General features: G+C 44.9%; 1 protein-coding gene across 1 annotated transcript in view; it reads left to right on the top strand.

The window, feature by feature from the left end:
- LOC128842975 (disintegrin and metalloproteinase domain-containing protein 20-like) overlaps nt 1–14,931 on the top strand; it is a 189,397-nt gene that overhangs the window by 121,211 nt on the left and 53,255 nt on the right. Inside the window, exon 12 of the mRNA XM_054039427.1 lies at nt 11,103–11,277. Coding sequence (XP_053895402.1) covers nt 11,103–11,277 — 175 coding nt within the window. The remainder of the gene's footprint in view (nt 1–11,102; nt 11,278–14,931) is intronic.

Here is a 14,931-nt window from a genome sequence, read left to right on the forward strand (position 1 = left end):
GAATAGCCCGCACACTGGCAAGCCTCATGGCACAGCCTCTCCAATCAGCATCACAGGGACGCAAGCACACCTCCAGTGGAGCACCCAAAAGGACAGCATTACTGCACAAGGTGGATAACTAGTTCTTCCTAACTCTGATATCAAGTCTGGTAGTGGACTCCAAGGTCCGGCTCAACAGGATCCTGCTGATCAAGAAAGGGAGGAAGAGCATCTGCAGCTGGTACTGGCCTTCTCTTCATCTTCTATTTATGAGGCAGCCTTTGGCACTGGGAAGCATGTTGCCTCCCCCAGGTGACTATAAGACACATCAGGAATTGTTAGAGGGTTGCCTTAAGCCTGAGCATGCAGGTAGAGGAAATAAAGGAATCATCTCACTGCCTGCTTAATTTGAACAGAGGGTCCTGTGGCACCTTTAAGACTAACAGAAGTATTGGAGCTCCAATACTTGGAGTTGCTCCAATACTTCTGTTAGTCTTAAAGGTGCCATAGGACCCTCTGTTGCTTTTTACAGATTCAGACTAACATGGCTACCCCTCTGATGCTTAATTTTAGCCATTGCAGGTGCTTCCAGAGTGGTCCTGTCTCTCAGGCCATTATGGACCCAGTTAAGTGACTATGGCAGACACCTGCATCCTTTCCCCCAACTTCTAAGAGGACTGAGTGTAAGTAATATGTACTGCGCAGGGTTATGAGTTTATTTACTCCCATCCTCTTCCCTGGGTCCCTGGTGGTTTCTGCTGTCGATGAGAGGGAAAGGCCTGGACATCAGGGCACAACCCCAAAATCAAAAGAATCAAAGGAGACCTGTTTGGTGGGAAAGTTTATTCTACCAGGTAGAGGTCTTAAGCATAAACCACCACCTCCCTCTACTTCTGCTTCAATGGCTACCCCACCTAGACATCCAGGGCTTTCTAAGCAGGCATTTCAATGGGATGCTCAAGGATGCTGTACCAGTTCCCAGGATGCCATGCCAGACCTCTTTTTCCTTTATTTGCAAACAGCCTTTCCTATTTCCTCAGTGCTTGGTCCCATTGGGTGATTGAGCATGACAGAAGTGCAACCTAACAAATACTTGACAATCTACTGCACCTGAGACAGCAAGCCTTAGCAATTTCCACGGTCAAGGTTCACGTGGCAGCAATATTAGGTTTCATAAGTGTAGTGTAAGTGTGGCAGGACTCACCCCTGCGGCACCTCCTGCTGGTCTCTGTTGGGAATTAGCCCTCTGCAGGCCGGTGAACCACCTTACCGCTGCTGCTTGGCCCCCGTGTCCCTCCTGGACCCGGTGCCCTGTTATATGGGGCACTGCCCCCTGGCAGTAACCCCTCACAGCCTCAGGGTCTCCCTCTCCCAGGAGAACCCCCACCCACTATCCTCACTTCGCCTCAGTGTTAGGCTACTGCCAGGCCTCATCTAGCCCCCAACTCACTGGGGCGGACTGCAATGTAAGCCACTCATCATAGGCAAAGGGGGTTTGGACCTGCTGCCTCAGCCTACCTGTGCGCTGCCCTCTGCAACCCCCAATACCCGTTGGTTTCGACTAGGCCACAGCCTGGGGCTTTCCAGGCTGGAGCTCCCCGAGCTCCTCTGCCTTTCCCCAGCCCTGCTCCACTCAGGTACACTGCTCAGGCCCCTACAGCCAGGTCCCTCCCTTTCAGAAGCTAGAGGGAGTCTGCTGAGTGCCTGGCTCCCAGCCTCTTTATACAGGCTAGCTGTGGCTTGATTGGGGCGTGGCCCAGCTGCAGCCACTTCCCCAATCAGCCCAGCTTTTAGAACTGCAGCCCTCTCCAGGGCTGCTTTTACCCCTGCAGCCCTCTTTCAGGGCTGATTTCAAGCTCTTCAGGCCAGCAGCGGGTGTCCACCCTGCTATATGTAGTTATTCAAGATGTGTGGCACATGTTGGGATGGGATCCCTGGGGTGCAACCTGGAACTGGGGTACTGCTGTTCCCCCTTAACTCTCCAGCCTGGGCTGTCTCTCCGAATGCTTTGCTAACGATAAGCATCAAATTCCACCAGGAGCTATCATCACTCAGCACAACAGCAGATGGAGCCCCACCCCCAGCTAAATTGCATGAAGGCACCCAAAGCCTCTCATGAATCACACAGAGAAATGCACCAGCCAGTTCCCCACAACTTCCCAGCCTAGGACCCCAGAGCTGAACCGTCTTGCCCTGGTCAGAAGCCTGACCAGTGTAAGTTTATTACCCAGTTCGCCCCTCCCTCAATGTGGAGAGGACATGCAAAAGCTTTTGTAAGTGAACAGAGGTTTCCCAAGCACTTTAAGCAAAACACACCATTTTAGGTAAAATATAAAACAGGTTTATTGACTACAGAAAGATAGATTTTAAGTGGTTATAAGTGTTAGGAATAAAAGGACAGAGATGTTTACCAAAGAAAATAAAAATAAGTTCCCACTCTATGTTCTATAAACTAAACATGATTTGAATCAAGCAATATTCTCACCCCACTGGATGTTACAGTCCTTAATGCACAGACTTCCCTCCTGAAGTCTGGACCAATTTCCTCAGATGGCCTTCATCTGCTTGGTGTCCCAGTTGCTTCCAGAGTAGATGGAGAAGAAAAAATGCCCGTACAGGCTGCACTGTTTGTTATTTTATACCTTTGGCCCATGTGCCTGGCAGACACTAGCCAAGGCATGTCCTGGTGGGCTTTGCTGAGTCACAGTGAACGACCAGTTCTGATTGTATGTTACTTGCATAGGTGAGTCATACAGTTGATCGACACCCACCTGGGTTGGGATCCTTTGCATGCCACTAGCACAGTAGTCTCCAAAGTGGGGTGCGTGCACCCCAGGGGGTGCGCAAGAGGATCCACTGGGGTGCGCAGCAGGAGGATAACCGCCGGAGTAGCGCTGCCTTTTTTTTTTTTCCCCTCCCTCGGCAGTTTGGCCGGGAGTCCAAGTGGCTTTTTTTGTTCTTGTTCCCTCCCTCGGCAGTTTGGCCGGGAGTCCAAGTGGCTTTTTTTGTTCTTGTTCCCTCCCTCGGCAGTTCGGGAGTCTGAGTGGCGTTTTTTTCTTTGGGGGGGGGGAAGGTTTGGTTCCCTCCCTCGGCAGTTCAGCCGGGAGTCTGAGCAGGTTTTTTTGTTTTTGTTTTTTTCGGGCACTTCGGCAGTTCGGGCGGGAGCAGGCGGTGCGTGCTCAAAAATTTTTTACTGATGGGGTGCATTATCAAAAAAGTTTGAAGACCACTGCACTAGCAAACTTACAATACATTTTAGTAACATCCATATGACACTATCTCATAACTTTATACACACTAATGATACACATGTTTGGATAGGACAACCAGTTTCAGCAGGTCATGGCTTTTGATATGATACTTTACATGGCATGGTTTGTATGAAATATCAAAAACATATATGAATCATGAATATGGCGGTTACAGGGTGTCATTCTGAGGTACGGTGTGTCACACATGTCCATTCCACGATCCATTCTCCTACACCTATGAATCGAGGTTTCTAGAGAGAAGGAACTGAGGGAGCTCAGCATTGCCAGGGCCCTTTATACCAATGCCAGTGGTGCCAGACTGCAGAGTACGCTCATAAGAACATAAGAACGGCCGTACTGGGTCAGACCAAAGGTCCATCTAGCCCAGTATCCTCTCTACCGACAGTGGCCAAGGCCAGGTTCCCCAGAGGGAGTGAACCTAACTGGCAATGATCAAGTGATCTCTCTCCTGCCATCCATCTCCACGCTCTGACAAACAGAGTCTAGAGACACCATTCCTTACCCATCCTGGCTAATACCCAGTAATGGACTTAACCTCCATGAATTTATCCAGTTCTTTTTTAAACGCTGTTATAGTCCTAGCCTTCACAACCTCCTCAGGTAAAGTGTTCCACAAGTTGACTGTGCGCTGTGTGAAGAAGAACTTCCTTTTATTTGTTTTAAACCTGCTGCCTATTAATTTCATTTGGTGACGCCCAGTTCTTGTATTATGGGAATAAGTAAATAACTTTTCCTTATCTACTTTCTTCACATCACTCTTGATTTTATATACCTCTATCATATCCCCCCTTTGTCTCCTCTTTTCCAAGCTGAAAGTCCTAGCCTCCTTAATCTCTCCTCATATGGGACCCATTCCAAACCTCTAATCATTTTAGTTGCCCTTCTCTGAACCTTTTCTAGTGCCAGTATATCTTTTTTGAGATGAGGAGACCACATCTGTACACAGTATTCGAGATGTGGGCATACCATGGATTTATATAAGGGCAATAATATATTCTCCGTCTTATTCTCTATCCCCTTTTTAATGATTCCTAACATCCTGTTTGCTTTTTTGACCGCCTCTGCACACTGCGTGGACATCTTCAGAGGACTATCCACGATGACTCCAAGATCTTTTTCCTGACTCGTTGTCACTGAATTAGCCCCCATCATATTGTATGTATAGTTGGGGTTATTTTTTTCAATGTGCATTACTTTACATTTATCCACATTCAATTTCATTTGCCATTTTGTTGCCCAATCACTTAGTTTTGTGAGATCTTTTTGAAGTTCTTCAGAGTCTGCTTTGGTCTTAACTATCTTGAGCGGTTTAGTATCATCTGCAGACTTTGCCACCTCACTGTTTACCCCTTTCTCCAGATCATTTATGAATAAGTTGAATAGGATTGGTCCTAGGACTGACCCTTGGGGAACACCACTAGTTACCCCTCTCCATTCTGAGAATTTACCATTAATTCCTACCCTTTGTCCACTGGATCCCCCTTGTCCACATGTTTGTTGACCCCTTCAAAGAACTCTAATAGATTAGTAAGACATGATTTCCCTTTACAGAAATCATGTTGACTATTGCTCGACAATTTATGTTCTTCTATGTGTCTGACAATTTTATTCTTTACTATTGTTTTGACTAATTTGCCCGGTTCTGACGTTAGACTTACTGGTCTGTAATTGCTGGGATCACCTCTCAAGCCCTTTTTAAATATTGGCGTTACATTAACTATCTTCCAGTCATTGGGTACAGAAGCCGATTTAAAGGCCAGGTTACAAACCCTAGTTAATAGTTCCGCAACTTCACATTTGAGTTCTTTCAGAACTCTTGGGTGAATGCCATCTGGTCCCGGTGACTTGTTACTGTTAAGTATCAGAGGGGTAGCCGTGTTAGTCTGAATCTGTAAAAAGCAACAGAGGGTCCTGTGGCACCTTTGAAACTAACAGAAGTATTGGGAGCATAAGCTATCGTGGGTAAGAACCTCACTTCTTCAGATGCAAGTAATGGATGCTTATGCTCCCAATACTTCTGTTAGTCTCAAAGGTGCCACAGGACCCTCTGTTGCTTGTTACTGTTAAGTTTATCAATTAATTCCAAAACCTCCTCTAGTGACACTTCAATCTGTGACAGTTCCTCAGATTTGTCACCTACAAAAGCCAGCTCAGGTTTGGGAATCTTCCTAACATCCTCAGCCGTTTATCGTCTTTAAGCGCTCCTTTTGTATCTCGATCATTGAGGGGCCCCACTGGTTGTTTAGCACGCTCGAGCTACCCTGAGAAGTACCAAGGGAAAAAATTTCCAGTGACTGTGCGTGGGGGTGTACATACACTAAGAGTGGAATGGATATGTGCAACACATCTTGAAGAACAATACTTACAAGGGGTTTGTAAGTGTTTTTCCCTTTGAACAGACCCCTATTTGCTTGTTTTTCTGGAGTCAACTCTGCTGAAAACTATACAGAAGTCTCTAGGTTTTAAATACACCTCTACCCCGATATAACACAACCCGATATAACACGAATTCAGATATAACGTGGTAAAGTAGTACTCCAGGGGGGAGGGGGTGGTGCATGCTCCCGCAAATCAAAGCAAGCTCGATATAACACGGTTTCACCTATAACGCGGTAAGATTTTTTGGCTCCCGAGGACAGAGTTATATCGGGGTACAGGTGTAGTAATTCTCCTGCTAGGCTTGATGACATATACTTCATGTTGCCTTTTTTGTTTGAGCAACAGACATTAAAACCAAATGCAGCATCCTTCTCTTTTGGCTCTCAGGATGTTGTAGTTAAAGCCTTGGTACGTTGTTGGCTATGACATTTTTTCATTGTTGGGGAATCAGCTGGATGAGGCTATTAATGACTAAAACAAAACAGTTTTACCCACCCCTATTCAGAGCACGAAGCACTCCCTTCATAATTCAGGGCTAACTTCTCCATCAGGTGGTTTACCTTCAAAAACAAAACTCTGTCCACATGTATATTCCCACTCATGGGATACTTGGACTAGCATAGCCTAAATGGTGGAATTCTACCTAACAGGTTACATTGGATTGCTCACATGCCTCTCTTGTCCAGCCCCTTAGTAAACATCAAACTTTCCATGGTGAGCATATTAAACTGGCTTGGAACTTTAGCAGCCTGTTCCTTTCATTCACCACCAGCTGAAGGATTAGAAACCACTCTTGATACTTCCAGATCTGTATCTTTAGGAGCTCAGTTGGATAGTTGTTTTGTTTTAGTATAGTTGTATAGTTTGAATTTTTACAAGTACAGGTATAAGGGTTTTTTTATATTGGCATGGCAGAAATAAAGACCAAGAAGTCAGGTTTTAGAATCATAGAACCATAGAACTGTAGGGTTAGAAGGGATCGCAAGGGTCATCTAGTCTAACACCTTGCCAAGATGCAGGATTTTTTATGTCTAAACCTTCCAAGAAAGATGGCTGTCCAGCCTTTTGAAAACATCCAGTGAAGAAACTTCCACAGCAGACCAAGATGGACTTGCTGTAACTTTTTCTTTCGCTATGCTAACCTAAGGACTTCCTACACTGTGTTCCAGACATCTAATATAGCTTTCTTTTTTTACAATACTGGTGGGAGTCACTCCAGACTACGTAGCAAGTGCATGGTTCCCTTTCAATGTCTAAGTCTTCTCTAAGTGTCCAATTCAGGTGGACTTGCTGAGAGGAGCTATGAGGTTCGGTCCCAGGAGGTGGTGAAACGAAGGGGCTTACCCCAGTGTGAGAATGTGACATAAGGGGGTTAGCACAGTGAAGGGGTCCTGCCAGGGTCTGTTGCAGAGGCATTTGAAATCACCAGATCTCTGAATCCATTGGAGAGAAAGCTGTCAGGGGTCCCCTTTCATATGCAGCTAGATTGCCATGTGCAATTGGGAAGGCCCTCAATGTGGCTTAGGACAAATCTCGATGAGGGCTAGAGTATAGGGAAATTCTCATCTCTCAAGGACCAGGCTGGTTCCCCTTACTGTCGATGGGCCAGCTTTTTTCCCTACACTCCTTGCTGTTCATACTGGCCTGGCCAGATTCACAGGGGTAGAAGCACAAGTGGTGCTGCTGGCACAATTTTTATTCTTTAGGATTCAGTTGCTGACAAGCCACATTGGCTTGTATTGATTCAGCAGGCAATACAAAAAGTGAGGTCATGGCACTTGGGTGGAGGGATTGTAGGGTCCCCCTTTTCTCCTCTCTTTATTCTTACAGCCAATCATCAATGCAGATGGTAAGGTCCACAAGGGCACCTAGCCCCACAGGTGTATCTACATGGGCCAATTCGTCTTTGATTTCTTCCTGCAAGCCTCACTGCAATTTGTACAGTTGTGCTGTTTCATTCCACTCTGTATCCACTGTGAGGCAGGGGAAATGTGCCACTGAGGAGGCTACTGTGCCCTGCCCTTGCTGGAATGCCCTCAAAGTGTCCTCACTGGTTCAAACTCAGTGCAAGTGATCAAAGATTGTTGATACTGACTGGAGAATGGCATTCCAGTTTGAAAGTACTGGCCTATTGTCTTTGAGCATAGGGGAGGCCCAGTTTAACACATCTCCTGTCAGCAGACTGATTAAAAAGAATCGTCTTGGATTGGTCATAGGCATTGATTTTGGGATGCATCAGAAACAGAAGGCAGTACTGGTTCATGAAGCCTGGGAACTGCCAGCGGTTCCTGGAAATCATTTAGGCAAGGGTACTGCAGGCCCCTGTTCAAGACAAGGTGCTGCAGGCTGTGTTCACGGCATGGTATTTGGGCACTGAGCTGCCTCATTTGCTCCTGCAGCCACTGTTTTTTTCCCAACCAGTTGTGCAACTTGGGCCTGCAGTGCTGATTATCCACCTGGAGGCAGAGGCCTGTTCAGGTCAGTCTGATGCTTCCAGTGGCTGTGGTGGTGCTGCTGGGTCCACCCTTCTCATACCACGCTTAGTCCCATAGGGTTATTGTGGCCTGTACAAACTCTTACGGCCAAGTCGTGGGCAGCCAGACCTATTGGTCAGAGCCAGAATCCACATCAGAAGACAGGAGTTGAAAGTCATCGGGGTCTGGATACTGGAAGGTCAGAAGCAGGAGACAAACTTGAGATCTGAACCATGACTCAGGCCATGTCAGGATACCTTGGCCATAGAGGTAGGAGGCAAACTGAAGATCAGAACCATGAATCAGATGCCAGGAAATCTAGCTATAGGAGCAGAAGCAGGAAGTGCAAGTTGCCAAGTCCAGAACAGGCAGGGTGTCAGAGTTGAGGTTGGAATTTTACCTTAACTCAGAATTTCCTGGTTTTCAGAAATCTGAATTCTGCCATTTCTGGAAGGGCACAGGCTATCAATGGGTAACCTTACATTTGCATTAAAAAAAATGGCATTTAATTTAATAGTTTTTAAAACTGAAGGAAAATATTTATTAGTGGAAGTTAGTGGACTCTTAGATAGCTGTAGTACTTACCAAAGTTTGCAGTTATTATGCTACTGTGGCAAGCCTAGGTACAGTAGAACCTCAAAGATACGAACACCAGAGTTACGGACTGACTGGTCAATCGGACCCCATGTGAAACTAGAAGTAATCAATCCGGCAGCAGCAGAGACACACTCAAAAAAGGCAATCACTATACTGTGCCTGTATTACATCTAAAAGTTAGGCACATCTGGGCTGCCTGTTCCACTCTCACCCCCACACGTGGGGCAGCCACTTACAGCAAGGCGCTGGGGCTGTCAGCGTAAGGCAGCCGCAGCCAGCAGACCAAGGGCAATGCTGCGATCTGTGCCACTTTCACAACCTGGCCTGGAGTGTCAGCTGCTGGATCTGGAGCCTGAACTGTGCTTTATTCAGAATTACAAACATTTCAGGTGTCCCGAGGTGTCCGTTAACTCTCAGGTTCTACTGTAGTAACAATAATAATAATTAATAATAAACCCTAGCTTTTCTATACTGCTTTTTCTTTAGTAGGTCTCAATTTGACATAATTATCCCTATTTTACAGATAGGAAACTGAGACATGGAGAGATGATAGAAGACTGGCACGTCACCCCTTCATCCCTTATCCCCACCATTCTCTGCAACATCTAGCCCCTTGCCAATACTTAGCTCCCCTTCTTCTTCCCATCCCATAAACCATTAGCGGGCACTGTAGAAGCCATTACCATAGAAGAAGTTGTTCCTTGCTGTCTCCTGCCCTATACTGCTGTGTACACATACTGTAGGTAGCAGCTTACTCGAGGGTCACACGTTACTTGAGGTGCATGTTGAGTTGGGTCCTTTCTGCCTCCTACCCACCTCCAGCTGAGACTCCTGCCCTGGCTTCAGCCAGGCTTCTCCAGCTATGTCCCAGGTTGACCTATTCTACCCTTCCTCCCAACTGGGCCTCTCCCTGACAGTTGTGGATAGTGGAGAGCAAAACAAGGACCCATTACAATAATGGTCCCTGTATAGATCAATGGGACAAGAGTACAAGATCTGTTGGACTTTCTACCAGGACTAAGGCAGCTTCAATGGCTTTTTCCAAACACTTTCCTCTTGTGGAAATTTGTAGAGCAGCAACCTGGATTTCAATGCATACTTTCACTAAGAACTACTTATTAGACTTAGAGTCTATAGGAATCTGCATCCCACCCTCTTGTGTTAGAGTTACTGCTTGTTAGTCTATCCCATCAGTGGGGGTATGCAGAGGCCCCACAAAGAAATAATAATGAAGATAACGTACATGTAACTGGAGTTCTTTGAGATTGACCCTGCCTATGGACACCCCCCACCCCTCTATCCCCACTTCTTTGGAATCCTACTTACCAGGGGACCTGAATGGACGTGGGGAGGGGGGGGACTGAGGTGGCCGGGGAGATGTCAGCAAACCACAGTAAAGTGCCTGAAACCCACTATGGCTTATTGCTAAAAGCAGCCAAGTCAGCAGGCTGTAAATTGGCCATTCAACAGTCTCAGCTTGACCACGGAAGGAGGGGAGGGAGTTTGGGGTTCCACAGAAAGGGCAGCTTGACCCCACGTCCTTCCTGATAAGAACTGTGTTGAAGTTGCTGATATGTGCATTTTAGAAAACAGGATGTGCCCCAGGAATGTCTATTGGGGCCTCAAGGCTGCAAACTCTGAAAAAACCCACACCTGGTTAATCAATACTCAGAAGAAAACCTCTTGTTGGACCATTGAAACTGTAACAAGTTTTCTTTAAGGGACATGTCATTGTATAAAATAAGGGGGGAAAGTATGAGGTAGGGGGACTCTTCAGGATGGGACTCTCCCTCTGGATGAATCTTGTGTTCCCCACCGGGAGACGGGCTGTTGCTGTGCCACTCGAGCACCACACTCAGCTTCGGTAATTATTGAGGGTTGGGGTTGTTTTACTAACCTGTTGCAGACGTGTGTAAGTGCTGGAAGCTAAGTAAAGTTTAGCTTTAAATGAAAGCACTTTTGTGTTGTCTGTTTGTGCCAGCCATCTATCGGTTGGATGACCGTGTCTCCCCTGATTTATTTCCTGACACCACTTCGCACAGAGTAAAAGTTACCAAGAGCTTTGGTCTGAAAGAACCCCAGGTAACAAGTGCATAGTCAGTTTGTCTCCATTCTGTGTTGTGTATTAGAGAAGTTAGTATAATTTTAAATCAGATCTCCAAATCTCATCTGGGTGAATGGCCTGATGGTAATACACCTTTCTACTTCAAGAGTGTTGTTTGGGTTGCAAAGTCAAGCATTTAGAAATTAGGAAAATGCCACATTTAAGATTCCCATTACACCTTTTTGCATTTAGTTCTCAATTGTTTGAATTTGTCTAGCTTCAATTTCCAGTCATTGCATGTTGATATACCAACAGATTAAAGTGCTCTCTAGTATTAGATATTTTCTCCCTGTCCAGGCGGTACATATGCACAGAGTTCAGTAACTGCTCCAGAGCAGTCTATTTCAACATGATAAGAAAACCAGGAAAAACTTGCCTTCTTAACATACCAGAAAAGAAAATATTTGGAACACAGATGTGCGGTAATGGTGTAATAGAAGATGAGGAGGAATGTGACTGTGGTATGGATGAGGTTAGTAATTAAAGTCTTTAGTTTTAGGTATATTTTACAGAAGCATTAGTAAGTTGGTTTTATCCAACTTCAAAACTACTCCATGAAACATATGGTTTTATGATGGAAGTGCTATTCATGGTTCCATAGTTAAGACTGGATTGAGTTTTGCACAAAAAGCAGGGATTCGACTATTTTGTTATTACATATGAAGAACTCATCTTAGGCACATCAAAATTACAGCTTTGAGTACAAAGCAAATTACTCTTTGAGTACACAATTAACTTTATGAGGATGTTTAAAAAAGAAAGTGAACGCCCGCCAGGAATTGTGTATGCCCCAAACTGGCCATCATGTATAATGAGGCATCACTTTGTGTACATTTCTTATGTGAATTCTACTGTATGTATTACTTGCCTAAAACAGGATTGAGCCCTTTTTATACAAAGCTAGCCCCCATCCTTGATGGCCACAGAGGGTCCTTTTGCAAGAAGCCTGTGTGCTTCCACTGGTGAAGGGTGGGTGCAACAGATGTGGGGGGTTGTGGAAAGGGTGTGCAAAGCACAAGCCATCTGCAACATTTATTTCAGTCATTGGGTTGGAGCTTCTGTGGAACAAAGAACTGGAAGTCATTGAGTCCTGTCCCCTGCTATCACAGGAATCCCCGTCTCATTATCCAATCAAGCTCCATCTTAAAAGTAGTTAGTTTGCCCCCTACTACTCCTATTGGAAAGCTGTTCCAGAATCTCACTCCTCTTATGGTTACTTCTAATTTTCAGCCTGACGTTATTCATGGCCAGTTCACTAGGTAGGATGGCTTCCTGCCTTTTTATGCATCTTCAGAGTGCATGCCATATCGGCTTGGTCCTAGTGTTTAAAATTGGATTTCCCCCACTTGTGTTAATGTCAATGCTCAAGGCTTTTACAGAGTAGTCACGTCAGGAGAGAGAGTGATGTTTTAGCCACGCACAAAGAGGCAACTGATTGTTTCTTCTTCTGCTTCTTCCTCTCTACCCCACTAATGGCACCAAACCTGGACTCCAGCAGGATTGGTCAGAAGTACTGGACCCTTACTTCTGCTGCAAACAGAACTGTTATCCTGAACATAGAGCACTGGCCCCCCAATGAAAGTCAATCCTGAACTGAGAAGGTCCCTTATATCATGAATGAAAATCCAAGAGTCTCCATCAGCGAATGTGAGCAGCCAGTACAGTTACATTGTCAGAGTGGAGTGGTTCCCAGAGGATCAGTTGACAAGAGAAAGGCCTGTAGATCTTGCTTCTGGCCTCAGCCAAAAGGGATCCACTCTGCACTTGTGAATCTTGAATCTTGTTCCCCTGCCTGCTGATCTGGTGTCTCTGAACCCAACTATACTGCTCTGAACTTCAGCAAACCGTGGTACTTCAGGAATGCCCCTTGCTATGCTTGTCCACCCAGAGATCCTCCTGTTTCCGACTGAGATGTTTTTCACACACTCGCATTACAGTCCATGGCCAGCTCCTTGTAACTACGCTGGACACAATAGCAAAGAGGTTGAATCCTGGCTTTAAGTGCAAAGTTGAACTCAGCCAACATTATGAAGTCATTACCAGCACCTCCATAGTAGGCTTGTTGTACTAATTTAGATGGCATACATGAGCCCAAAGAGTCAAAGTTGTTAACATAACCCAGTCATTGTTCAACATTAACCAGTGTAAAACAAGATTTGGTATACAGACACCACAACCTGCTTAGTATTAAGGCAAGCACCCCAAATCCATTGAACCCTCTTATTAACCATGGAGAAGAAAAGGGAAAAACAGTTCAAGCATTTGAAATGTAAAGTATTAAATAAGGATTTTATTTTGACAATATCCCTTTTTCCTTTTCCTTAGCTGGACAGAGTTTTTACTAGGAAAAAAACCCTATTTAACAGTGTTTTAGATGGTGTCAAACATAATAATATCTATTCTTGTTGGGGAGAAGAGAGGAAGGTCAATGGAGATGGATTAGAACTGTTGTTTTTTCATTTTTCTTGAAGTCCGATCCTGGCAAAACAAGACAAATACACAACAGGGGAGAGAAAGGAACACCAAAGATAGAAAATGCAGTTTCTGTGTCTGGTGCCGACTCTAACTTGCAACCTTATTGTCGCAGAAACACAGGCACAACACAGGGTCTTATCAGTCACTCTTTGACATGACAAACTTGTACCACCATTGGGATGTTTAGGGCATTGTTTTTAGCTGCCTTTCTGGTCACAGGCTTACAGCCATGTTGCAAAGTATACAGTCTTATCCAGCTAAAGCAGGCATTTATTAAACAGAAGGAAAAAGGAGTGTGTTAGGAAAGAGAAGAAATAAGGTGAGGAAGTAAGAGGACACACAAGGGAAGATTGGGGGTGGGTGTGGAGAAAAAGAGATGAAGTCTCACATCCCAGCTGGGGTTCTGGAGTTAGCATGTGGAGGTGGGAGTGTTCTTCTGGGTTCCTTTCTCTGGCCTGATTTGGTCAGTGATATCCGTATAACCCACTTTGTTTATATTAATTAATTCTGTCTCCATCTTATATGCAATTGTTTAAGAAAAGATGTAAAGGTCATTGTGACAATATATAAACTTTCAGTTACTTTGAGGACCTGCTTCTTCTCTGGTAAACAGCTGACACATATCCTTTCTATCTGGTATTGTTGCTGCCACCATCCCATATTCACTCCTTGTTTCCTTTAGACTCAGAGTTAAAATGATTTGGTCTTTTCTCCCCAGGATCTGGAAGCCCAAGAGATACGCTCTTGCTTGTAATAATTATTATATAGCATCACTTCAAGAAGTGGCAGTCAGGTGCCTAAATAACTAAAGGCTTGTCTACACTTGAAATGCCAGGGTGGCACAGCTACAGTGCTGCTAACTCAATCAATCACCACCCAGCATCTGCAGCTAATTTACATGCCACAATTCTATTGGGTAGAATGGCTCTGGTTCGAGGGGAGACTGGAAACATGCAGCTTATGTGGCTAAACTCACTGATCTTTAAAGATTGCATAGCTGCATACTAGCTCAAACATCAGTGCTTAAAAGGCTCCCCACCTTAAAAGGTTGTCTTGGCACTACTCCCATTTTGGCAACACAGACAGGAGAACTGAAGCAGGAGTACAGGGGATGCCCTCGAAGCATGGCGACATTGGGACTCATGGACTATGCTATCCCCACACCTAATATCACATAGTACCAGTCTCACCAACACAACCCTGCAAGCAAGTGAGTCAATTAGAAAATCAGTGACAGATTCATAAAGTACATTATGGCTTCTTTGTGTTACTCTAGTATATTGGTGCATCTGCCTTTAAAAGTTTACATTAAAATGAAATTATTAAATTTTGTTTGCAAATATCTTAAAATCATTAGAAATATTACATATATCTATGGTACTTATGTAACTGTAATGTCAGCACCTCACAATCTTTTAAATTTTTTCAATGTATTTATCCTCACAACACCCGTGTGAGATCGTACTTCCCTATTGCTCCCATTTTACAGATAGGGAACTGACGAATAAAAAACTAAGTGACTTGCCTAAGCTCACAGCAGAGCAGACAATTGAACCCAGTACCCATAGTCCCAAGTGGCTGCCCTAACCACTGGACCATCCTTCCTCTCTTGTAGGCAGCATTCTATTTGGATTCCTTGAGTAGAAGAAAT

This window comes from Malaclemys terrapin, chromosome 1 (assembly GCF_027887155.1).
Source record: "Malaclemys terrapin pileata isolate rMalTer1 chromosome 1, rMalTer1.hap1, whole genome shotgun sequence".
In the NCBI taxonomy this organism is placed as follows: Eukaryota; Metazoa; Chordata; order Testudines; family Emydidae; genus Malaclemys; species Malaclemys terrapin.